The sequence below is a fragment of the Paroedura picta genome, chromosome 10 (genome assembly GCF_049243985.1).
Source record: "Paroedura picta isolate Pp20150507F chromosome 10, Ppicta_v3.0, whole genome shotgun sequence".
In the NCBI taxonomy this organism is placed as follows: Eukaryota; Metazoa; Chordata; class Lepidosauria; order Squamata; family Gekkonidae; genus Paroedura; species Paroedura picta.
Window position 1 is genome coordinate 26,980,909 of NC_135378.1, and position 25,957 is coordinate 27,006,865.

The window sequence follows — 25,957 nt, forward strand, 5'->3', positions numbered from 1 at the left end:
TGATTAATCCTCTGGACTTCTTAAAAGCATGTTGTTGTCTGTTATTAGTCCTCTGGGGATATGGGGTCTGTTTCCTTGAGGGCTGTGAGATGCGGAGTCCCTCTTTAAGTAACCGAGGGAAATGTGGTGGTTTTAGTTTTCTTCAAGCTAAGGATAACATCATAGGCTTTTGTGTGTGTGCAGTTCTTTTAATCACATCTGTTCAGGAACCGGGAATCTCCCTTATCATCACGCATAGGATTTAAAGCTTGAAATGAAACACTTCCCCCCCTTCTCATCATGTTAAGATTCAAGTTTTCCATTTTGGGCTTTCCTCCTCCTGGCACTTTTGGGCAGGAAGCAGCTGTTTCCATAGGCCTTGTTCTCCCCCAGCATTTCATGGGAACATGCCTAAATTGAACAAGGCTAGACGATAGCTCTCTATCTTGTTCAGGGCAGAAACTGGAGGCACAATCTAGTGAAATAAAAAAAACGGCCACCGGAGCCATTCCTCAATCGTAACTGCCCAGATTCTAAAGAGACGTTATGCCATCACTTGGTTCCAGACCACCGTTGTTCGGCCCGTTGGCGTCATTCTCTGAACATGGGGCCGAGCATGCAGATTGTAGAACTGTTTGATCTGGTTTACTTCTGGGAGTACAAAACAATTTCTTGGTTGTTTTCTCAGACCTTTCTTTAGTTTGTTATTTAATAGTGGCTTTTGCTCTGCCCTTTTGTTTGTTTGTTTCCACCTTGCTTGTTAGCGATGAGGAACTAATGGACACTCAAGATACTTTTCTGCCCTCCGCAATGGCAGTAAAAGCTGCCAGTCGTAATGATTTTGCAAGCCGCAAAGCAAGAACGCATAAGAAGACCACCAGCCCCAGGCAGAGGTGCGTGCACTTTGGGCCAGTGACAGAAATTGACCATCAGAAATGGGAGAAACTTTCCATGGCTAGCCCGGCGACTAAAGATGACCTGGAAGAGGCAGCCAATAGGGAAAGAGCTGGGGCTCTTGAGACTTCATGCCCCGGGAGCCATGTTGAGTCCGTTGGTAATGATGAAACACATGGACCTGATGCCAGGTATCTAGTTTGTAAGGAAGGGCAGCTGTCTTTCAATGCAAAGCACTGCTTATAGAATCCAGAATGTAAACGCAGGTGTCATGTACTCTGAATGTACACCTGATTTCTCTGTCCCCACCCAAGAATTTCCTTTGAAAATGATGCTTGTCCTGATTTACAAAGTTGGAATGCAAGGACGGTTTACATGGAAATTGCCACCATCCATGTGCATGCATACTCCATCTGCTTTCTTTGGAAGATTCCCCATTACCCAAACTATTTTTCAGACTGGAGGGATAGTAAAATAAAATTGCAGCTTTGAGCGTGGAGATGGAAAGAAGGCCGCTTATTTGGAGAGCAGGATAGAGATGTTAACCCATTGGACCTTGGCTGCTACATTGATTATAATAAAAGGGATGGTGGTAGATCTTATCCAGTGTTTCCTATTAATGTGCTCTAAATTGCTAAGTACACAGATGAATGGAAGAGCAAGCAAACAATTGAGTTTATCTTCTCTGATAGACAATGCAGTGCTTGCTTGTTAACGGGTGAGTCAGTGACGGGGATGTGGCCAAATCCCTGGAAAATATCAATGTTTCTGATCAGTGTTTGCTCAGGCTTCTTTAAAGCCTTGTTGATTATGATTACTGCCTTTGGCATTTGGTTCAGGGTTTTTTTATGTTCTGCTACCCCTGAAATAGTAACATAGCATTCAGTGAACTTCCGGCAGTTCAATATAGAGATTGTTTTGTGTGAAAACAAGAATTTTGTTTTCCCTTTCTCTGGATTTTTTTTTTGAAGTAGGCAGAATAAAAGTGGGCTACTCTTTTTTTCTGTTCTGTAAAGTTGATTCTATGTTCTATGAATCCAAGCATAGGGGCCAGAATATATCCTATCAGCACATTACTCTAGCTGGAAATCCATGTTTGCTGGCTGTTGTGGGTTTCCTGGCTATGTGTTGCTGTGCTCTGTTAGTTTTCATCCCTGACATTTTGCCAGTAACCTTGGATGGCATCTTCAGAGGTAGGACATGCCAAGATGGGAATTTCTCATAGGACATGGCAAGATACTCCATGCCAAAAGGTGGAGTATAAGACACTTTGGCATGGAGAGATTCCCATTTTTCCATTTTGAAGATGCCAGCCACAGTTACCGGCAAACCATTAGGGACTACCGCTTCCAGACCATGGCCACGCAGCCCAGAAAACCCACAGCAGCCAGATGACTCTGGCCATGAAAGCCTTCGACAATTCAATTCCATGTTTGTTCAACCATTAAGAAGCTCTAGTGTTAAGTGTGAAGGAAAAGATGAGCAAAGGACAGTCCTTTCTTGGCAATCCCATGTGGTTCTCATTGCCTTTCCTCCTTTCTTCTCCTCCTTCCATCTTTTGCTGTCAGCAAAATCACGCAGTCCAGTAAGGGTGCATATACTTCATCCATCTCAGATGACCGTGCCAATTCTCCCAAGCAAACATCCAGCAGTTTGAACGAATAGCACGAAAGCAGTGATGAAGAGCTGGACAGAAGCTTCCCAGATATCGAGAGAGATGACATGTTGACTAGGAGACTCGGAACGTTTCAGAAATGCGCTAGTCCCGTTCGCGCATCATGCCCTCCCATTTCAGTAGCTGGTGGCCATTCGTTCAAGCAGCAAGGACACGCTGCTCTCTGGAAGAGTTCGCCCAAGCCAGACAGGTCAGGAGTAGGAATCCAAGAGTTTTCGGCATCTTACTAATGATCCAGGCTGTGCACTCACTTTGCATGTTGTCTGTAGAGCAACATTCCATTTGTGAACCCACAAACAGAATAGAGAAGTTTCTAATTAATTGAAAGCTACCCATAAAAGCCCACCACTTGCCGCCTTTGGGGGGAAAGGAGGAGACAGCGATGGAAGATTTAAAATGCAAGAAATGTGAGGAAACATTAGTCTATCCTAGGATTGGCATAGTCCTTTGGGCATTATTTGTTTACCAGGGGCCAGGCCCATTGTATTCAGGATTACAACGGGTGCTAGATTGGGGTGTGTGTGTGTGTGGAAGAATTATGTGGGTGGCCTCCCCCTCCCCATCAGGACCTGGAAAGGCTGCAGGCAGCTGTTAGGGAACTCACCGGCAGGGGCAGATCTCATGCAACAGGGATCTGCAGCCTCGGAGGGAGGTGGAAAGAGGAGGGGGTGGTCAGGGGTGGGGGACAGAAGGCCATTGGCTGGCTGCTGGACAGACAGGCAAGCCGGTTGGAGGAGGAGGCACTTAGGGGCGTGACAGCCACCCTGATTGAGTATTAAGAGCTGAGTGTCACTTAAGCCATGAGACACACTCCCTCTCCAAGGTCTTACCAGAAATATTATGTGGACAGATTTATTGCATGGTGTGTGTAGTGTAGCCGGAGATCTGAGGATTGTCTGGCAGCCAGGCAAGAGATGTTTGGATGCAGCTTGCCATTTCCTGGCTCTGCCTCATGACCCGTAGGGTTCCTTGGATGAACTGCCACCCATACACATACTTGGAGGTCTCCCATCCAAATTCTAGCCAGGGCTGGCCCTGCTTAGCTTCTGAGATCTGATGTTATGAGGCTTCCTGGGCTATTCAGGTCAGAGCTATCCTTTGGGTATTTCAGATCAGGGATGTGCATCCCGTGCCATATTTCCTGGAAGAAGCTTAGAGAATTTTCAGAGTTTCGTTGTGCTGGTTTATTTGATGATAACTAATTGCTTCCTGCTGTGTACTGCGTGTGAGATTTCTTTTTTTTTTTAATTGCATGATCCAGTTTTGCTTCTTATTAACCATTTTTAAATATATATATATTAAGTATTTATATAGCCTAGTTCCTCGTGCACGGGCCTGAATAATATTCATGGATGCAAGGATTTAAGATCTTTCCCCTGTACCCTACCTGGAGCCACCCCAGGGAAGGTTTAACAGCCATGTGGGTTCAGCGGCCTCAGTTAGAAGGGGCAAGAAGATCAAATCACCTTTTCTACCTTTTCTTTCAGCAGAGTTGAAGTGACGGGAAAGGATAATAATTAGTAAGAGTACACATTCCCCAATTTTCAACCTATCGTCCCTTGCTAAGTCAAGACAAGGTAGTTTCTTGTCTATTTCTTGCATCTAGCAGGAATACAATTGATCTTGATTCAGTTTGTAGAACAATCAGTGTGCTTGGGAAGACTCCCTGACTCACATGCTATTAGAATGCCCTTATTACAAAAAAAATTTTGTGAACTATTTATTGCTCCTATTTTAACTAAATTATCACCTACCGTACTTAAAGACAATAAGGTCACCTATCTGTTGGTGGATAGAGCTCCAAAGATTACGTTGGCAGTGGCCAAGTATCTCTCGACCATATTTTTCTTAAAGGAATAAATACTTTTTATTCCGCCACTCAAGGTCCCTGGATCAAAAGAGTTTAAAATGAAAAAGAGAAAGGCAGGAGAGGGTGATTTCTGTCATCAGAAAGGTTTTCTGCAGGGATGGGCACATGAGGGAGACCTGCAACCTTTGCATCTGGATTCAACCTACCAAATATCATGAGTGCCTTCTGATCCTCGCCACTACTATATTTAATGTGGCTGAGTTATAGTTTCATCAGTGGCCTTTAGTTCCCTTTCCCCCAATAATGGTACCCTCCATTGCCTTAGCAGAAGTTCTCCGTTGACTTGCATAACACAACCTTTCCGTGGAACACCATCACCTGTACCTGTAAGTGCCTCTGTAATGTATGAAGATGGCCATGGGAAATCAAAAGTGCATGACGAGCACAAGAATGATCCCAGAGGTGACAAAATGGGAATTAGAAGTCCTGGGAAAGATGACATGATGGTGAGAAGAACCATAGCTTTTTCCAAGCAGCCTGAACCAGTCGTTAGACAATTCCTTCCGGTTCCTTTCTCAAAGCAGCAGAACGGTGAGGAGACAGCCAAGCAGCTTGTAAAGACTGAACAGAAAGTGAAGAGGTCAGAAAGATATTCTGTAGTCTTGTTCTTCCCTCTGTAATTTCCCCAAAGGGGCAGGATATGTATTTCCCTGCTCCATGTTGGTTCTGCTTCAGTTTCTTGACACCCTGTGATGCATTAAGCTTCTAAACAACCACTCAGCTGATAGCCTGTGATGAATAATAATCTATTCTAAGTGATTGGACATGGGAACTACCAGTAGCTAATCCTTGTTTTTCTTTTAGACTATGAAAACCCATGTATGCATATGTAGATAAGAGTGATACTATCATTTTAATAAGTTAATATTTAAGGAATTACAGACCTATACATTTTCTCTTTAGAAGGTAGGCATCATTTTCCCTCTTGGGCAAGCTTTATACTTTAAGGGAGTTTCCACCTGTTGGTTTTTCAGACGAGCCTGGTTAGAATAGGTGGATTATTGAACAGATCCTAGGAAAAGATGTCAAAAGAGTGGTATCACATGGAACTTCTATGGTCAGAAATAACATAATGGTATTTGAGTGGTGCAGAGACACCCAGTGTATTTGGATCATCAGGAATGGTATTCACAAAGAACTGTGTTACCCTTAAACTGCAGGATGAGGCAGACAAAAGTGAATTTGAATAATCAGTAATAGACCTTCTGCTTTGTATGCAGAAGGTATCATGGTCAGTCCCTGACATCCAAAAAAGTTAGGGATAAAACCAAATGTAGAAAAATATAAACAATTTATTATTAGAGCTCAAAAATGTTCACTACTATACTCACTGAGATGTTTTATGTGTGCCAAGTATATTCTTTTATTGTTATAAATTGTTTCTATTTTTCTACATTTGGTTTTACCCCTAACCTGTTTGATGCTTGCCTGTTTTCCGGGCTCGGTTTTTGTTTCCCTTCGTGTTCTTTGTTTTCAGTCCCTGACATCTTCAGTGGACATGACCAGGTAGGAGGTGATATGAATCAGGGGTAGTCAACCTGTGGTCCTCCAGATGTTCATGGACTGCAATTTCCATGAGTCCCTGCCAGCAGACACTGGCAGGGGCTCATGGGAATTGTAGTCCATGAACATCTGGAGGACCACAGGTTGACTACCCCTGATATGAATGACCTCTGCATGAGACCCTGGAGACCTGCTGCCATCCGAACAGACCATACTGACCTTGATTGTTCAAAAATTTGACTCGGTATAAGGCAGCTTCTTGTGTGTTCATGTTTAACTATGTGTTCAACCGTAACTTTGGATATTTGTGATAATGGGTTGGGGAGACCAAAAGTATCTGAAAGACAGGCGCACCAAGAAGCTCATAAAATCATATTGGACCCCGGGTGGAAGAATTTTCAAATGCTTTGGCCTTGTGCTTATGTTTGGGGTGGGAACATGCTGGTGAATTTCAAGGATATTTCCCCCAAAATGGCTTCATAGCAAAAAAGCAGACAGTATAGAGGAGCAGGAAATTATTACTCTAGCTTCATTTCCCAAGATCCTACACAATTTATCAGAATCGGTTTCAGTGATGGCCTCGCCCTCTTGGGATATGTGGCACAAGTCATGCACAGTATGAGATAGAACAGGGGTGGGCAAACTGTGGCTCTCCAGATGTCCATGGACTACAATTCCCATGAGCCCCTACCAGTGAATGCTGGCAGGGGCTCATGGGAATTGTAGTCCATGGACATCTGGAGGACATCTGGAGGGCCACAGTTTACCCAGCTCTGAGATAGAACTGCCATGCTGCATATTACACACACACACAAACCCCGATCCGTTGAACTGCAGAGAAGATGGCAGTGCAGTAAGGGAAAGGCAGTTGGGAGTAGACCCTCTTGCTATGGTTGCCAAGATTAGGAAACTTCCAAAGATTTTAGGGGTGGAGCTTGGGGAGGCGAGGGACTGCAGTGGGGACCACCTTCCAAAGCAGCCATTTTCCACAGGGGAACTGTAGTCTGGAGATCAGCTGGAATTGAATGTTGGTAACTCTAATATGCCATACATGATGCAGGTTGGACACATTTGTACTTATTTATTCAACACTTTTGTAACTGGACTTTCTTTTTGGGGAACTAGTGGAGGCAACCCCAGGATCCCTTGTAAGACTCCCACTTAGGACAAGTCCTAACAAAAACTTGCTTCGCTTCAGTGAGATTGCTGTATCAGATGCTTTCAGATTATGCCCCGGGCCATGAGCAACTTAGTGTATAAAAAAATCTGTCGGTGAAGACAAAAAAACAAAAATTCACCACTGTCTTTAGGTAGGCTGGTTCTCTTTGTCAGGATAGCCATGAAAACACAAACACTTTGGAGCTTCAAAGCACTCAAAGTTGAACTGGTCTTCATCCTTACGGTGCATGGCACATTGTGACATAATCATGTCTGAATCAGTTAGACATTCGTAATGTGACTCATGAGAAATGTTGGCCTGCTGTAATTCAATTCAAGCTAAAATGGAATTACTTTTTCTAGCGTTATTATGACTGACACAGTAGGCATTGAAGTGTATCCAGAGATTTGTGCAGAAAGCCCTCAAAGGGTTGCGTTGCAACTGGAACGCTCCCCGGAGCAAGACAGAAAGAGCCCCCCTAATATAAAACAAGAGGATGTACCTTCTGCTGCTTCCAAGGACACATTTGATCCCAAAGTGGTCCAGCCAAGAAATTTGCCTTCGGAGACACGGGAAGCTCTTGGGGAAAAACGCCAATACTCTACTTCACTCGAAGATGAGCACTCACAAATGTGAGCAGCCGTATGACATATAATTTGCATTAGCAGAAGCCATTTGGGTTGTGTGTACGTGAGTGCCTCCGTGTGCACGTTGTGTGTGTGTGTGGAGGGGGGATATGTTTGGCTCTTGCCTGATGTGTTGGATTACTATTTAATCATTTTTATAACCATGGTGTGCCTTCTGAAACTAATACAATCCTTGAAGTAGACCTTTCAAAGAACTTTAAGAACTATTTGCATTTGGGGGACATGGGCAGGAAATCAGCAAGATGCACTTTCACAAGCGGACAAGGAATTGAAAGAACGAGGAGTCTTCCTTACAGGTTTATAATTTGATTTCTGATTAATGGAATAGAACCATGGATGATGAGTTGCACGGTCATCCAGGAATAAAGAGTGAACTTCCAGATGTGTGCAGTTCTCAGTGGAGACGTTGCCTTTTGTTTGCGCCTACGACTTATGGCACATGTGTCACTAGGTTACCAGATAGCATCTCCTGCACTACAAATGGCATAGTAGACTTTCTGCGCATGGCGTATGAGTTTGACGCTTTTTTCATGGATGTTGATTACCCGCAATGTAATACTGTTGTAAGTTCTTGTGTACGGATTAACTGCACGTGTGTTTCGCCTCAAGGTATACTTTCTTAATACCAGCTTTTTATGAGGAACTTCTATCCATGTGCAATGTCACAGTGTGGCACCAATGATGTTGCTCTGGATTTTGAAACCGTTCTTAATTGAAAAAAGTAATTGTGTTACAGTTGTGTGAAGAATTAAAAGTTACTTGACTTGGATTCTTTTGAAACCTTTACTTGTGAAGACATATCTGTGCAAATGAAAATGACCTAATGTTGTGGTTTTCTCACTTTACCCCCACCCAGTTACAACTGATAGCTCCCCCCCCCCCACTTCTCTCCAAATCTCTAATTTTATATTTGGTTTTATAGATTCGGCTCCAGAACTCCTGTGTCTGATGACGCAGAGTAAGTTGTCGTATGCTCCCTGGGCTGCTTTGAACAATTTTAAGCTGCATGCTTTCCATACTGACCACTAATTGAACATGCAGCTGATGCACCATCCTTACTTGTCATTGTTCTAATGCGGAGCTGTTTGACTTCATGTGCTTTAACTTATCCTGTGGTGCTATATGCTCTGTTGCATTGAAGCAATCTTGTTTTGAAAGAAAGGAGCAAAGCATGCAATTGTTGCTGTGAAGGCTGGCCTCTTTTAATTCATGGTGTATTCCTCTCTCTCTCTCTCTCTCCCTCTCTCTCTCTCAATTTTGGTGGGTCTGTAAGGATACATCTATAATTAAAGAAATCAGAATTAGAACTGTGGTATGAGCAGGCTAGCTCTTGGAGAAGGTTTCTGAGTTGTAAAATCTGGGGAAGTTTTCAGGTTCAATAGTCAAAAGCACAGTTGTAATTTGAGGGTCTCTGAGGCCGGACTAGATGCTGTACGGGGTGGATATCGCCAACCTTTTCCTTTCCCATCCTGTTGCCATTTTATTCAGAAGTGTAGCCTTCCACACAACTTTCCTACCTACAAGAGAAAAAAAACATCGGTATCCATATTTGTCCCCTGCACAAGAAGATGAGGAGAAAATTGAGTTGGGGAAGACTTGGAGGGGAAGAGTGGCGCCCCCTTGCCTCCTTTCCTGTAGCTTGAATTAGCAAGGATGCTTTCATTTTGAAAATGGTGGAATGTCATTCAGTGGTATCATCCCTTTTCTCTAGTAGTCAGACTTTCTAGATGTGGGACTCATTGAGCTGCCTGCAGGTGACATCAAAGTCATGACAGGAAGAAGAAAGGCAGAGTCATGAGCTCATAAGGCCAAGGCCATGGACAAAGATTGCTGGGAACAGGAAGCAGAAGGTGTACCATAGTGAGGAAGGAGCCAGGGTCCAAGCCATGGAGACAGTTACCTCATCTTTCTGTCCTGCTGCTCCTCTTGTTTGTGTGCAGAGGGCAGAAGGCATGGTGTCCTTGCGTTCATGCATGTTCATGCTACCAAAAGGCAGACAAAAATGGTGGCTCTAGGGCAGCCATTTCCAACCTTTCTTGGGTCACAGCCCTTTTAGGAGCTCTTCTCAGGTTCCAGGGCTCCCTGCAGTAGGCTAACCCCTGGTGCAATGAGCTAGGCTCAGAAAGACCTAAGCTAAGAGTGAACTATACCCAACATGCCTTGTCTTATATATACACAAGACAGATTTCTAGAACATTCAACCAAGAGAAGCAAGTGTGTTCATTTTTTCCCTGAATAAATTAATTTAAACACATAAGGGAACGGATTGTCTAATTCCTTTTTTTTTTCCCTTGAAGGTCCAACTTTCTAGCAATTAATGATGTGTGACAAAAATGATGTTTCGTCTGTTTAGTTACCCGGACCCTTTGGGCTCCCCTTCCCACATTTTCCAGCATGCGGCCAGGACCCCTGAGAGGGCCATATGGCTCCCGTTGAAAATGGTGGGTCTAGAGGGCTGATAATCCACCCGGGGGTCCCAACCCATGAGCTGGAAAATGTTCTGGTTTTTCTTTTTCCTGGATAACACTTAAAGTGTATCTTTAACTGCATTCCTAGAGGGGAGATGCGTTGCTCTGTGATTCTGTCACAGACTTCTTCTCAGAAGCCGCAACTTGAAGGGAACAACCAGCGTTGGGCAAGAGGGATTCTTAATCTTCCCTCCTTGTCCTACTTTTCTACTGAAAATCCGCTTTCCCTCATTGTTGTTGGCTCCACTTAGACAAAATAAAATAAGGTTAGCTGTATCCCCCCTCCCCCAGCAGATTCAGAAGCAGCTTGAGAGCAGGAAAGTAGGACAGGGGAGGGAAAGTTTTAAAAACGCCATCGTTCACATTGTCGTCTTCAGATTGCATCCTTAACAGCTGTGTTCTATATCACACGAAAGACAGAATGTAAAAGCATTGAGGATCTACACATAATGGGTCAGTTCAGATGCATTTGCAAAACCGAAACTGGGGATAGTAAGTGAAGCCCAGGTTGAAGCCATCTGCAGGAATAATTGAGCCATTTGTACGAATGTAAAACTTTTGTTAAGACGAGCTCTAGTTACCAAATAAGATTCTAGAGTAGGAAAAACCTGGAGACTGGTGGGAGGGGGGGCAGAGTTTGGGAAGAAGAGGGACTTCAGTGGGGTATAGTACCATAGTGGGGTATAGTACTCTTAAGAGACCATTTTCTCCAGAGGGGCTGATTGCTGTTGCCTGGAGATGAGCTGTAATTCCAGGGCACCCCAATCTCTCAATCAGGGGTAGTCAAACTGCGGCCCTCCAGATGTCCATGGACTACAATTCCCATGAGCCCCTGCCAGCGTTTGCTGGCAGGGGCTCATGGGAATTGTAGTCCATGGACATTGGAGGGCCACAGTTTGACTACCCCTGTTCTAGATGGCAAAGGTGTGTGTGTGCATCAATATATATATATATATATATATATATACACACACACACACACACACACACACACACGCACACACACACACCACAAATATGTGTTCATTTTATAGCATTGAATCTGTCATAGCTTCCCACAAAGAATCCTAGGAATTGTGGTTTGGTAAATGGCTCATAATTTTCTGTCACAAATCCCTATTCTCTCTTCTTTCGAAACCACAGTTTCTCAATGTTGTCTACAGTGTAAATACACCCGGGAGAGCTTTGTGCAGACGGAAGCTCTTTGTGGCTTTTCTGACCCGGGCGTCTGGCAGTTCTGAACCTTCTCCTACTTGAATCAAATAAGTTTTTTTTTTAAATTATTTTCTGAAGCAAAACATATTTTTAAAATGTCACCGAGACTAGAAGCAGGGAAGTTAGAGCTTCACAGGAATCAGTTCCCCAAGTGACAGCTTTCCACTCAAAATATTATTTTTGATAGCGCAGGAGCTTTGTCTTAAGGGCTTGTCTAACGCTTGACAAGAGATGATAGCTGGGGATGTCTTAGCTTAATGCTGTTTGACTCTCTGCCAGACTGCAAAAGCCACACGATCTTTATTTTGACAGGTATTACTTTCTCTCTCTCAAACCTTTTCTGTACTGGGAATTTACTGGATGGGGCAACTCAGACCTGGGATTGCTCCCGGCGAGCGCTGATGTCATTTGGTAGCAAAAATTAGCCCCTCGACCGGATGAGCGCTGGAACGGGCTGAATTCCCAGTATGGGAAAGGTCTCTGTCTGTCTGTCACTCACTCTCTCTCTCTCTCTTTCTCAAAAAGCAGTTTAAATCCTGTGCCCCCTAGCTGCATGTGTTGCTTTTAATATATGGTTAGCAAACCGAAATAACATTCCAGTTTTTGGTTTTTGACGTGCAGTTCTGGTGAATTGTGTGTTCGTTCTTTAGTTTTGAGGAAACAATAGGGTCCTCTAAGACAGGGGTAGTCAACCTGTGGTCCTCCAGATGTCCATGGACTACAATTCCCACGAGCCCCTGCCAGCAAACACTGGCAGGGGCTCGTGGAAATTGTAGTCCATGGACATCTGGAGGACCACAGGTTGACTACCCCTGCTCTAAGAAGTCTCTTAGTCAAGGGCCAGCCTAGAGTAACAGTACAAATAATTATCATGTTAATGCTTTTGAACATTCAAAACCCTTCATGTTAGACTGCAGTAAATCACAAAGCACCCCTGAAAGGCAGGTCAGTGTTATTACTCCCCTGCCCCAGGTATCAGATGGGGGAGGGATACTTGTTTTTTAATGCATGCATTGGGTAGGTCTCACATTACATTCAATGCATGTAGAGCTGAATGTGTGATACAGACCTCACATGGATCCAGGCACTGGTCCCTGGTTTTACTTGCAAAGTGAGCATCTTGGCTCTTTCTTACAGACAGATGTATTCACATTTACTGTATCATGTGAATTTGAATGAGTTTGGGGCAGAGGTGAGATTCTGGTAGAGGATCAGTCTCCTAGCTACTATGCTAGATAAGCTCTCAACATCAGATTGCCCACGGATTTAAGGGCTTAAATCCATCAATCAGGGCCCCACTTGCCCAAAATAGATTTTTCTGCAAACTTGGGTGACCACCCAGATTTGCAGAAAAATCTGAAATGTTAACAAAAATACACCAGGGAAGGGGGTTGGCACCCCCTCCCCCAAGTAAGATAGCACCTCTACAGAAATGCACAGGACGAAAGTACCCCTGACAGTCATCAGAGAAGCCCAGAAGCCTCACTGGGCCTGGTGCCAGCAGTAGCACAGCCCAGAAGTTGCAAAGGGATTGGCAAGAGAGTGGGGGGAACTGCCCCCCCCCCGAGTTTTGTGGGCCCAGAACTAAAATACACAGAAAATCAAAACCAGGGATTGAATCTGAGACCTGATGGCAGTAGATCAGATATGTGATGTAAAAGATCTCTGGCTGAGACCATAGATAGCCGCTGCTAGTCTGAATAGAGTATACTGATCTTGATGGACCAAGGGTGTAAGGCAGCTTCAGTATAAGGCGGCTTTATGTGTGTTACTTGTCGTAGTTTAAAAACCTATTTACCTTGTTCACTTTTCCCTTCAGAAATAATGGTCCGCATTTCATAAACACAAACTGGGCAAGAACCAGTGGAGCATTTTGTCTTTGAGTTGTACTACATGTGCTTTATCTTGCCTAACATTAATAATGAGCTTCTAACCTCATCATGCCAAGAAAAAAGCTGGCCTTTGATCAGAACGTAATTGTTGCTGTTCATCTAACAATGTATTAATACATACTGGTGGGACCTTGGATTTTCCAGCAAAGTCATGGGTCTGCTCACTCACTTATTTGTGCTCCCTTGCAAGTATGTGGGCTTGATAGAGATGACTTTCGATGCTTACTTACCAGTGGCATTTTTAACTATTGTACGGGCCCGACTGTCTCTCAGCACTCTGGAAACCTGAACGTTCCCTCCAGTTGTTTCAGATACTGCAGAAAACTTTGCTTCAGAGTAAAGTATTTCATGACCCTCTCGCATCTGAATTTAGGACTAGTGGTTTTGAAACTTTCTGCCTTCAAGGATTGTTTCTTTCACATAAGTCTGTGTGCCAGGCAGTGTTTTGGCCTTCGATGTAAAGCCCCTGTGCAGTGCAATGGATTCTTGAAGGATGTTCTAAGATGCATGCTCATTTAATGTGGAGCTCTAACGAGGTTTGGTCAGTCTCAATGTCACTGCAGTGGATCGAGGAATGTGACTTGAAGCGCACCTGATGCTCTTCTGTGGCTTACATTATGGCAGAAGATCAGCAGAGGTGTGCATTTTGGCATACGAGGGTATCTTGTGTGCTATGAGCAGTATTCTCATGCAGAAACCTCTGAGAAATTTACATGGGATCCCCTGGCACAGTTTGAAAACCACTGGCTTACATAAGGCCATTAGTTCAGGCCAGATCATTCTAAACATTGATGCTGAAACAAGGGACAGCTGAGAAACATGGCCCCGTTTTGGGTACCCAGGACTGTCTCGGGGTCACATTAAATACCAAGCCCAAGAAAGCTTTTCTTTTTAGTGCTGCATTACTAGAATGTGCCACAGGCAAGCAATCTGCATGCATGTTAGTATGTCTAGTGCTAAGCACTGCACATACACATTTTTTAAAAGGCTTTTCATATGGCAACCTCACATCCAAAGGCTTCTACATAAGCTATGACAGATGGTGCAGGTTTTAAGTGGAAACACATTTCATTTTGCTCTAGCGCCCTCTTGTGGCTGAAATGTGTCAGGTTCTGTCCACCTCCACAAGGAGGTGACTCTCGTCTTTGCCTCCTTCCTGCAGGAGCGTGAGCATGTTTGACATGAGATGCTCAGATGAGGCCGCCGTGATGCAGCCGCACAGCAAAGCTCGCCACGAGAAGCTGCGGACCATTCACCACCAGCTGAAAGAGGACGAGGACCGATGGCAAGATGTGAGTATGAGACGCAGGTGTGCCAGTCTCCCCCCCCCACCACCCCCATCCTCTCCAGGTGCCCCTTGGACTAAGCAGCAGAATAATCTTCTTTCTGCACAGACAGTGGTTGTCCAGTTCCACCAGAAACTGCTGACTGATGAGGGTGTTTCTGGCCCTCGGTCTTTTTAGGAAATAGTTGATACAATCGCAAAAATGTCTGTGGGTTTTTTACAGGCCTAATGCTTTTGGGTGGGGAGCTGAGCTGGTGCATTATAATCCCATTGCATTTTTGTTTTTACCCCAATAAAATCAGAGTCCAGTAGCGTTACTTCAGACCAACACAGCTAGTCATTTGAATCTATCCTTGTTTTTACCAGTTTTTCAAGTGGATATTTTTTTTTCTTTCCGTTTTTGTTATTTTATTTATTTTGAAAGGTGTTTTCACTATAGTTCCCCCCCTCCCCCATTCCGTTCCTTAAAAGGATATTTTGCTATGGGGCTGTTACAGGAGCAAGCTGCTTTTTGAGTGCAGAGGGGAAATGAAGCCTGGAGTTTGAGTGTTTTTAGCACACTGTGGCGGTTGCTGTGGAAATGCAGGGATAATTTATGTAAACCGTTCTGTGTCACGCTTAACTAGTTTGTCAGACACAAGAGTGGCATGAGCCCTGCAAAAACATACCTGTACCCTAGATTCAGGTGGGTAGATGAATCAGTTGGAAGCATCCAGGAGCACCTGTAAGACCAACAAAGTTTTCTTCAAGATAGAAGTGTTATTTAAGAGATAAGTGTTATTTAAGATATAAGCTTTCATGAGCAAGCACACTTCTACATCCAAATACAGCCAATTATTTTTTATTTGGATGTGTGACACAGTTTACTAATGTAAACTGAATTAATTTGTGCTGTATATTCCCACTGTCATGTAAGGAATTCATAGTCTGACTTGCACTCGAAAGCTTACGCTCTGAATAAATCTTTGTTGGTCTTAAAGGTGCTACTGGGCTCTGATTTTATTGTTCTTGTATGCAGTTAAGGATACATCTGTTAAGGATACATCTACAAGGTGCTTTAGGCGTCAGATATCACAGCGCCAATGTTTAAATCAGGGGTAGTCAAACTGCGGCCCTCCAGATGTCCATGGACTACAATTCCCAGGAGCCCCCTGCCAGCATTCGCTGGCAGGGGGCTCCTGGGAATTGTAGTCCATGGACATCTGGAGGGCCACAGTTTGACTACCCCTGGTTTAAATCATTTATTACTAGTAAAAAAGCCCATTGTATGAAGAAGACATTGGGCGCTAGCAGGTGGGGACCAGAGCGAGCGGCAGGCGAGGGACAGAGCGAGGGACAGGCTACCTGAAAGAGGAGGCGGGAGTCCCAGGTGTGGTGCGCTGGGCTGTGGCGGCTCCTCTGCATTTTTTTGTTCTTCTGCGGCTTTTCCGGCGGCTCCATTGTGTTCTGGGGCCATGAGGGCAGGGAGCACCCAGCAGCTGTGCTGTGGGCGGCTGCCGGGGCTCCCAGGGTGCCGGCTTGAAGCGGCGAAAGGCTCCTACAGGGTTTTTTTTTCTGCTGGCTCTCGGCTTGGGGCTGCGAAAGGCTCCTACAGGATTTTTTTTTCTGCTGGCTCTCGGCTTGGGGCTGCGAAAGGCTCCTACAGGGTTTTTTTTTCTGCTGGCTCTCGGCTTGGGGCTGCGAAAGGCTCCTACAGGGTTTTTTTTCTGCTGGCTCTCGGCTTGGGGCTGCGAAAGGCTCCTACAGGGTTTTTGTTCTGCTGGCTCTCGGCTTGGGGCTGCGAAAGGCTCCTACAGGGTTAATGTTTTTCTGCTGGCTCTCGTGGGCGTGCCGGCTTGGAGTTGCGAAAGGCTCCTACAGGGGTGTTTTTTTTTTCTCTTCAGCTTCTCGCCGGCTGGAGTCTCGTCAGGCCGGGAGCAACTGCGAGCCGCGCTGCGCGCGGCTCGCAGTTGCTGGGGCTGGGAATCGGAGGCTTCCCTTCCCCCCCCCCACCCATCCACCCCCCCGAGGCTCTCTGGAGCCTTCTTCCGCCGGCCGCAGCAGGCTCACAGCGTCTACGACGCTGTGAGCCCGCTGCGGCCGGCGGCAGAAGGCTTCCCTTCCCCCCCCCACCCATCCACCCCCCCGAGGCTCTCTGGAGCCTTCTCTCGGCCGGCGGAGCGGGCTCGCAGCGTCCACAACGCTGCGAGGCCGCTCCGCCGGCCGAGAGAAGGCTTCCCGGCCCACCCCCCAGCCGAGGCTCTCACCAGGCGGGCCGCCATTTTCCGAGCGAGTGAAGCAGGCAATGGGCAAATTCGCAGGCAAATTCGCGCGGCTCCCCATTGTCTGCTTGGGGCGGGATTGACACTCGGAGGGGCCAATCAGGAGCCGCTTCGCGGCTCCTGATTGGCCCCCCCCGAGTTTTTATCCCGGACCGGTCCCGCCCTAACTCCTCCCCACTACCCCTTACTCCTTTATACAGTCCGTGGCGCCCGTGGCGCCACGGGCTGTTTACAGATAATATCCAGGCTGTGCTTGTGCAAAGCACCCAATCACCTTGCATGCGTGTGTCTGGCAACCTGGCATTGCACAGATATCTATCCGAGTTCAACTTCACGCTGTCTCTGAGGTGTGTTTGGGAGGCTCTCGTGAGGCCTGTAATGAAGCAAATAAAGTTTTTAAAGCAGCAATTGATTGCACTAAAAATGCAATCAAAGAAAACAGTTTTCAACTTGCCAGCACTTTTTTTTTTATTATTAAAGTCAGCCTCTGTTTTTCCAATTGAAATAATATTACCGTTTTGGCTATGTTTGTCTGTGGAATCGAATCACACTTGGCTAGCTTTAGCTGTCACAAAAGACAACATAAAATTAAAACGAGGCAATAACAACAGCTAATAAATAGCACACAGCTAATTGCCAATACAGGAATCCTGATCAGCAAGGTTTGGTACAGAGCCAAGGCAAAGAAACTTGCAGTCTGTACAACATACTTGTAATCTTTGGGAAGTAAATTAATTGGGGAGGGGGTCTTGAAAAATAAGAATGAACTCTTTCAGTAATGTAGGTTAAAATGTCGCTGGAAATGCACAATGATATATTGTAATAAGACAGATAGCATAACAAAGCTTCAGCTTCTCTGGAACTTCCCATAAAACATACATTATATGATTCAACATCTTCCTTCCAGAACTGTGAAGGGGACATTAAATTAAACCAGCCTTTCTCAACTTTTGTACCATTGAGAAGCCCCTGAAACATTCTTCAGTCTTCAAGAAACCCCAGGAGTGGTGCGATCACACAGAAGATGGTGGAGAAGCATAACTATGTACACATCCACACTGGGACCTCTCCCTTTCTCACCCAGGCCCATAATTGGCCAGTTTTGGAGGGGGTGGATGGGTCAACATGACCATATATGTTCATATCACCCAATAAATGTTTAACATTTTTTTAATGTATAAAAAATTAATTAACTCCCACCCATTTGGGAAACCCTTCCAGGGCTGTCAAGAAACCCCGGGGTTTCATGAAACCCTGACTGAAAAAGCCTGAATTAAACCTAGGAAGGACAAGTGCATGTCTCAGTGCCCTGCTAGCCATGCCGGAAAGAGAGACCCACTAAGCCAAGGACCAAGTGCTGACTTTCTTCTGGGAGACCTGAGTTCAGATTCCTACTCTGCTGTAGCCCATTGGTCAAACCACTGAATTGGATCCGGGCGCCTTTTCCCTCTCAAGTTTACTCAATTCCCTTCCTTTATACAGCACGGAACACACAGGGCTTTTCTCCATGCAGGTCCTGTGCCCCTCCCAACTTAGCCTTCCTGGTGACCTCCCTCCTTCTTTGTCACCACTGGAAACCATGGGGGGATCCAGTCCACTGTCTTGAAGCCTGCCCTAATTCATGGGGTCAGTTTTCAGGATTGCTCATGTATGAAGTAGGGTTTTCCCCTCCTCTGCCTTCCCCCTCTAGGACTTGGCTAGGTGGAAGAGTCGTCGGAGAAGCGCATCGCAGGATTTGTTGAAGAAGGAAGCGGAGAGAAAGAAGATGGAGCGGCTACTGAGTGCAGGCGATGGGACCAGTGAGCGAAGGAAAAGCATCAAGACTTACAAAGAGATTGTGGAAGAGAAGTATGTCCTCTTAATGAGACTAATCTTGCATGACTCTTGATCTTTGATCACAGTAGACTGTCGGTTAGTGTCCGACTAGTGCAGGGGTGTCCAAACTGTGGGTCTCCAGGTGTCCATGGACTACAATGACCATGAGCCCCTGTCTATGGACTGCAATTCCCATGAGCCCCTGCTGCTGGCCTATCTCAGGGTTGCTATGAGGAAGGAAGAGCCATGTACGCTGCTCTGAATTTTGTAGGGGAATGTCAGAATTGGCAGCTCAATGGAGATTCCTTGAGAGCGCATAGAGATTAGTAAAGGTACCCCTTTTGTGATAGCAAAGAATTGACCACTCATTTGTGCACTATCCGTGACAAGATGCTTGTGCCCACCCCCTCCCTAAATACCTTCACTGAACCAGACAGTTGATACGGCTTTGCCAGCCTCATCAGCAAGTTAGAAACGGGTTGAGATGCCTGCCTTGCCGAAGAGCGTTAGAACTCGGTTGTTTTATAGCCGTTTTCCTTCTATTGTTCCCACACCAGAGAGCGGCGAGAGAGAGAGCTGCACGAGGCGTACAAGAATGCCAGCTCGCACGAAGAGGCGGAGAGCATCCTCCAACAATACATCGAAAGGTTCACCATCAGCGAAGCTGTGCTCGAACGCCTGGAGATGCCAAAAATCCTGGAGAGAAGCCATTCAGCCCAGCCAAACTCAACCTCCCCGCCTAAGGACCCGAACCCTCTGAGATACTTACGGCAGCAGTCCCTCCCCACCCCCAAATACACTGCCAAGGTAGAGGCAACCATTGTCCCCACCAGCCAATCGGAAGCCAGCGTCTCACCGGGCTGCACCTCTCCGAGCAAACCTTTTGTCTCCAAGGCCGTGCCTATGCTGACGCCCCAGCCTTACTCACAGCCGAAAAACACCCAGCAGGTTTTGAAAAGCTTTAAGGTAGGCTGAACTTCATGGCTTCCCCCAGATCATCATTTAAAATAAAAGAAGAACAATGACCATGTCCGCCTGGCCTTGGCTCCAGCCTAGTTGAATGAGTTGCCAGCTGAGATCCAGACCCTGACGGAACAGTCAAAGTTCTGCAGGGCCTGTAAAATGGCTCTCTTCCACTGAGGCCACAGAGGCCTAAACACTAAGTGGGCCTGCCCCATCTCCTCTCCATATTTCCCCCCTCTGAAGGGGATATATATTGGTGGGCAGGTGGGGTGCTGCTGGTGGGACCAGGTGGGGGCATTATGCTGGACTTGCTATGTTTTAATGTTTAAACTGGGCATATTGATTTTTAATACTATGTTTTATTGCTACTGCGTAAACTGCACCAAGCCTGTTGGCAGGGAGAGGCAGCATAAAAGCAAAGTTATATATATATATGTAATCTTAATTTATTATAATGAATAATGAGTGTTAATAATAAATATCAATAAGAAGGCTTTATAATTGTCACTATTGCTAGGGCTGCAATACTTAATCAAGCAGCCAGTTAGATTAATGGATCCTCGCACCGTCCACCAGCAAGCACAAGGACTTTGCAATGGGTAGGCTGCCCCTAAGTGTTGCTACTGCAGTGTGAAGGGGAGCCATCCACCAGCCCCCTCCTTGCTGACGTAACTTGGGCAGGGCATAAAGCAGGTGCGGAGAAGTGTTTCGGCGTGTCGCTGCGTGCCAGAGGTGTTGGTGCTCCCCAAGCTGTCTCCGTTGCTTTCTCTGTCAAAGAAAACCCAAGGCTGCCTTGGAGCTGTTTGCTTACGCTATCTGCTTTTGTTGTGCCCCACAGATAGATGGGAAGGTCAGCATGAACGGAGACACCTTCAACGGCGTGGCAGAGGAAAAAGAGAAAGAATACAGCGCGCTCCTATTTGCCCCTTCCCCAAGTCGATCGCCAAAGTCTGACAGTGGGATGGAAGTGGACGGTGCTTTGGAGGTGAAGCCGGACTCTTCTGGCTCTGAGCTCATTCTAAAGAGGCTCCTTGAGCACAGCCGGCTCAGAGAGCAAACCGTAAGGGCCAAACTAGTCAGATCAGCATTGCTTTTCTGGGAGGGTGCTTCCAGGCGCTCTTCGTTGATGTCTTTTAGGTGCCCCTTTAAGAGTTCTCACAGCCACATGGAAACCGCTTATCTCTGGCAAGACCCAGTGGGAGGTAGTCTTTGGAGTCCAAAACGTGGAGTTCGGATGCCCCAATTCAGTTCCCCACTCAGCCATGAAGTTCACCAGGTGGTCTTGGGCCAGTGATCCTTTTCCAGTCTAATCTGCCTTGAAGGACTGTTGTGAGGACAAAATGGGGAAGGGAAAGCCATGCGTACCACCCTGAGCTCCTTGGAAGATGGGCACTACCAGGGGGTGCACCAAACTGCATTAGATCAGGGTTGGCCAAACTGGCTGTCCAGTTGTCCACATCCTGGCAGGGGCTCAAGGTCATAGTTGTCCATGGGCCTCAGGAGAGCCACAGTTTGGCCAACCCTGCACTAGGTAACCATGCAGTTGATAGGAATCTCAAAGTGATCAAATGCATGACCAGTCGGGGCTTTCGCAATGACTGCTGATTTTGTGGGAAAGATCCATGCAATCCCTTCCACCCACCTCTTTTAGAAACTACCTGTCCTTATTACTGGAATATTTGGTCACCAGAGCAGAGTGCATTTTCCACAAGTTTTTGAGTGAGCGAGTTCATTCAGGTCATGTCTTTCTATAAGAAGAATAGCTGTTTTTTATACCCTGCTTTTGTCTACACAAAGGAGTCCAAAGCATCTTACAAAAATCTTCCTCTTCCTCTCCCTGCAACAGAGTGGGGTAGGTGTGGCTGAGAGAGCTCTAAGAGAACTGCTCTGCACAAACAGCTCTCAGAGAACTGTGACTAGTCCGTCAACCAGCTGGCTGTATGTGGAAGAGTGGGGAATCTAACCCAGTCCTCCACATTAGAGTTTGCCACTTTTTACTGCTGCACCATGTTGGCTCATAAGCGGTAGTTGCTCAGGAGTCAGTCACAATAAACATTTTGACTCTGAAAGAGCACCATGAGGCCGAAATACATTTGGTCCTGTTTATTATGATTCTGGCCTTATTTGTAAGTTATCAACCTGTGAATAATTATTTGTATTATTTAATGTACATTGAGGACTACCTAGTCTGGTGGCTTCAGTCTAGAAGCTAAATCCAAGACCTATGTTTTTAAATTTGTATTTTAAGCACTGTACAAAAAAATAATTTTTAACATTGTTACTGCTCAACCTCCATGGTATCTAATAAAAGGATTATATTGTACATTTCCCAGAACCTAAAGTCCCAGATAAACCCAGAACTTGCCTTCCTTATGGATATTTTGTTGACCTGTATGTTCTAGAGGTAGAAAGATACCTCTTGCTGCTTTATATTTTTGGATTGGATTTTTTTCCCCTAGCAGTTTGTGGGAAATGCTCTGCTACCTTGATTCTGGGACTGAATTTTTGCACATAGACAAGTCAAATGTTGAGGATGTCACTTGGGTAAACAATTCAGTGAATTCTCAGAGAAATCTAAACTCTCTAGTAAAACAGGAAAGTTCTGGAATCCACAGTTCAAAAGTTTGGCCTAAAGCGAAATTTCGAGACAAATCGAAGATTCTACTGCAAAATTTCTAAAGGGTTTCGAGAGGAGCAATAGGTGTGGATGAAATTATAAATGAGTGGGCAAGCATGTAGGATTTTGCATAGTCCTTCTCTGTGACTTGATTTCTTATTTGATTAGTCAGTATTTCATTACTGACAATCTATATAAATTTGAACCAGTTAATTGCATGGCAATTGTGGTGATAGGGGAAAGGTGGTGTTTCGTTTTGTGATGGTTCATTCACATATGTGAGTCATCTTTGATAGTACTGTCCCAACATAATACATTTCTTAGCTGTATGTAGAAAATCCACATGCTGCCTCCACGGACCTGCTTAAGGCACCTTACAACTAAATAAAACGAAACCAATCAAGACAATAAAAACAAGTCAATAAAAACAAATTGTGACAAAAGCAAGTCAATAAAACAAGACAAGTCCATAATAAAATAAAATAAGTCCATAAAAACATACCAGGGCATAAAAACACATATAATAAATAGAGCAATCCAAAAGGATGTTGATATTAGGTCCTCAGGATAGGAGGAAAAAAACAGCTTTAAATATCGAATCCTTTAATTAAAAGCCTGGCCCAAGTAGAAATGTTTTGGCCTAGTGGCTAAACAAAGTAAGTATCAGACAAGCCTCAAGGGAAAGGGTACTTCACAGGTGTGAAAAAGCTCTCTATTAGCCACCTGACTCACCTCTGCAGAAAGGGACATAGAGCAGGGGTAGTCAAGCTGTGATCCTCCAGATGTTCATGGACTACAATTCCCATGAGCCCCTGCCAGCATTCGCTGGCAGGGACTCATGGGAATTGTGGTCCATGAACATCTGGAGGACCACAGCTTGACTACCCCTGACATAGAGAGCAGGGCTGCAGAAGAGGCATTTAGCAGAGGACCTGGAGGAGGTGGTCCTTCAAGCCCTGTGGGTCCAGATTATTTAGGTGAAAGCTAGCACTTTGAATTGTGCCTGGAAAGAGATGAGCAGCCAAAAGGATCTTTCAATCCCTGTCTCCAGCCCCAACAAAGTAACCCAGTTCAATTGGATTGTGGGGCTTGGTTCTTGACTGTTAGATTCGGGAAATAAAAGCTATGAGAGATCACTATTGCTTCCTTGCTGATAGTCCTGTGGTAGCTTATCCGCATTTGCATCTGTTCCTCTCAGCAACATGACTCTCAGGGCATGAGCAACGGAGCCCTCTGGATCAAGTTCCATTCAAGTCAGCTGGCATTTCCAAGGACTACCTCCGGGTTGGTTGGCAGTCGACATGAAGGCCATTTAAGCAGCAAATGCTGCCCATTCATGATGGCAAGCAGGCATTTGTTATCAGGTTCCCTTATGATGTCACAATAACACGAGTGTTCCTTGCAGGGCTCTTCGTTTGAAGAAGCGAAACAAACTGGCCAAAAAGACGAAACGGGTTCAGAGGGATCCCCTCCAGGTTTGTGGTTTTCAAGAAGCATTTCAAGGCTAGCCAAATCTGCATGCATTTCCCTGCCTTGTCTGTCTTGGTTCAGAGATTGTGTTCTCCCCAGAGTGGGACCCGGCTGTGTGGATGAGGCCTTGAGCTTCTGTGTCCTCTGCCCTGCAAGGAGATTGCATGCCATGAACCAGGATTTATCCACGTTAGTTAGTGTGTAAATACAGACATGCAAAACCACATGAAGCTCCCTTTGGAGAGCTTGCAGCCTTAGCATTGTCTACTGAAGCTGTCAGCAGCGATCCATGGGCAAAAGTCTTTTGTGTTGGGAGGGGGAGTCAACAAAAATCACCCCCCCCCCTCTTATAAGTGTAAATTCTGTCCCAAATCGAGAATTGCATGATTAGATGCAGACCGCTAATTCCATGTGTCCACCACTGGGTGCCATTAAGATTCCTCATAGGTGTATATTATGTTTTCTGATGATACTGACTGTGTGGAGAAGGTACCCATTTTCTTCAAATTCAGGATAAGATGTAAATCAGGTACCGGAAGGCTGAGCAACAAATATATATTAAGATTAAAATGAAAATATTTATTATTTAATGCACGTTAAGAAGATTTAGATGTACAGTTTCAGTGGTTGCACAGGGCAGGACCATAGACCAGGGTGGCCAAACTGTGGCTCTACAAGGACCAATTATGCACAGTGTGGGAAGGCTGGGCTGGTGGCAGCAGAGCAGCGGGGCTAATCCCCGCTTGTGCATGCCATCACCACCATCCCAGCTGCTTCCCAGCCCTGGCCCAAATCAGGGGCTCTAATGGCCCCCAGTAAGGGAATGTGGCAGCCCCATGCACAATCTACAGTGTCCCTGCAGGGATGCCAAGCACCCTGTTTGGCTTTGCGGAGCTGCATTTTCCCACCCCCACAATGGTGGGCTACTGGCATGCTGCTATCTCACCATTGTGCGGTGGGACCCCATGCCCTCTGCCACAGCCATGAGCCATGGTGGGCCCTTCCTGCCCTGGAGGTGTGTGTGCGCATGCACACCTTCAATGCAGACCATGTGCACCGGAGGATGCCGTCGCCCATGCATTCATGGGAAGCAGCAGCAGCCTGGCATAGCCGCTGCCGTGCATAATCGGTCCACATGTTCACAGACTACAATTTCCATGAGCCTTTGCCAGCAGGTCTTCATCAGTGGTCAAGTAACAATATGCACACATACAATATAACAAAATGACCTGGTGGGTGGCATAAGAATCAATAAAACATGAAGCTCCCCATAGTATAGGCTCTGGTTTAATTTGGGAAAGCGTTCCACCAGGCTGGGGCCAGAGCCGAAAAAGCCCTGCCTCTGGTTGAGACCCATTTAATCTCCTTGGAGCCGGGGATCCTGAGCAAATTTGGCTTGAACTTAACGCCCTTTGTGGGGTGTATAAAGAGAGTGGTTCCACAGCCTTTCGTATATATGTTTTTACCAAGGCAGGGATCCAGAATGTGGTTCCCACCAGTGTGTTCCCTGACAGCCACTTGGTTATTACTCAAAACAAAGAGCCAGCATGACACAGCATGCGCCTTTCTCCCTGATTGGCTAATTAGAGCACAATAATCATTTAACCCACACTCCTTACCAGCTCAGAACACATACACCTCACTTTGCTGCATGCACCAACCACGGAAAGGGTAGCACAAAACTATGATGTATCATCATCATCATCATCATCCACTGCTAAAGTGTCATTGTAGACAGTGCCCTCTAGAGGTATCATGAAGAAATGATGCTTGCTTCAGAAAAAGTTTGCCATCTTCACCTTGGTGCAGGAATAGTCAAACAGCGGTCCTCCAGATGTCCATGGACTACAATTCCCATGAGCCCCTGCCAGCATTCGCTGTCAGGGGCTCATGGGAATTGTAGTCCATGGACATCTGGAGGGCTGCGGTTTGACTACCCCTGTGGTTCTTCAGAAACTAATTAATCATGCTCTTTGTTATGCGTAATGTCTTAGTTTTTAACCCACTGTTTCTTAGGGCTCAAGTTAGGTATTTATTTGTTTTCTAAAGCATGGAAAATATCTGGACCTGACCAGCCAGATAAAAATTGCAGCCCTATTTTATTCTATTTGTTTCTCCCACTAAGAAGCTTTCTAGAATCAGCAGCCATCACTTACTGTGTCTTCATTTTTTGTCCTTCTGGGGGGATGGGGGGAGAAACCAATCTTCACCGTACTGGAAAAATCAGTGCAACATTGCTGATAT

The 25,957-nt window shown here is 45.7% G+C and overlaps 1 protein-coding gene across 1 annotated transcript in view; it reads left to right on the top strand.

Annotated features, from left to right (window-relative positions):
* LIMCH1 (LIM and calponin homology domains 1) overlaps positions 1–25,957 on the top strand; it is a 201,957-nt gene that overhangs the window by 155,010 nt on the left and 20,990 nt on the right. Inside the window, 10 exon segments of the mRNA XM_077301774.1 lie at positions 744–1,064; positions 2,442–2,738; positions 4,687–4,998; positions 7,443–7,712; positions 8,650–8,685; positions 14,465–14,594; positions 18,539–18,696; positions 19,221–19,629; positions 20,465–20,686; positions 23,649–23,718. Coding sequence (XP_077157889.1) covers positions 744–1,064; positions 2,442–2,738; positions 4,687–4,998; positions 7,443–7,712; positions 8,650–8,685; positions 14,465–14,594; positions 18,539–18,696; positions 19,221–19,629; positions 20,465–20,686; positions 23,649–23,718 — 2,225 coding nt within the window.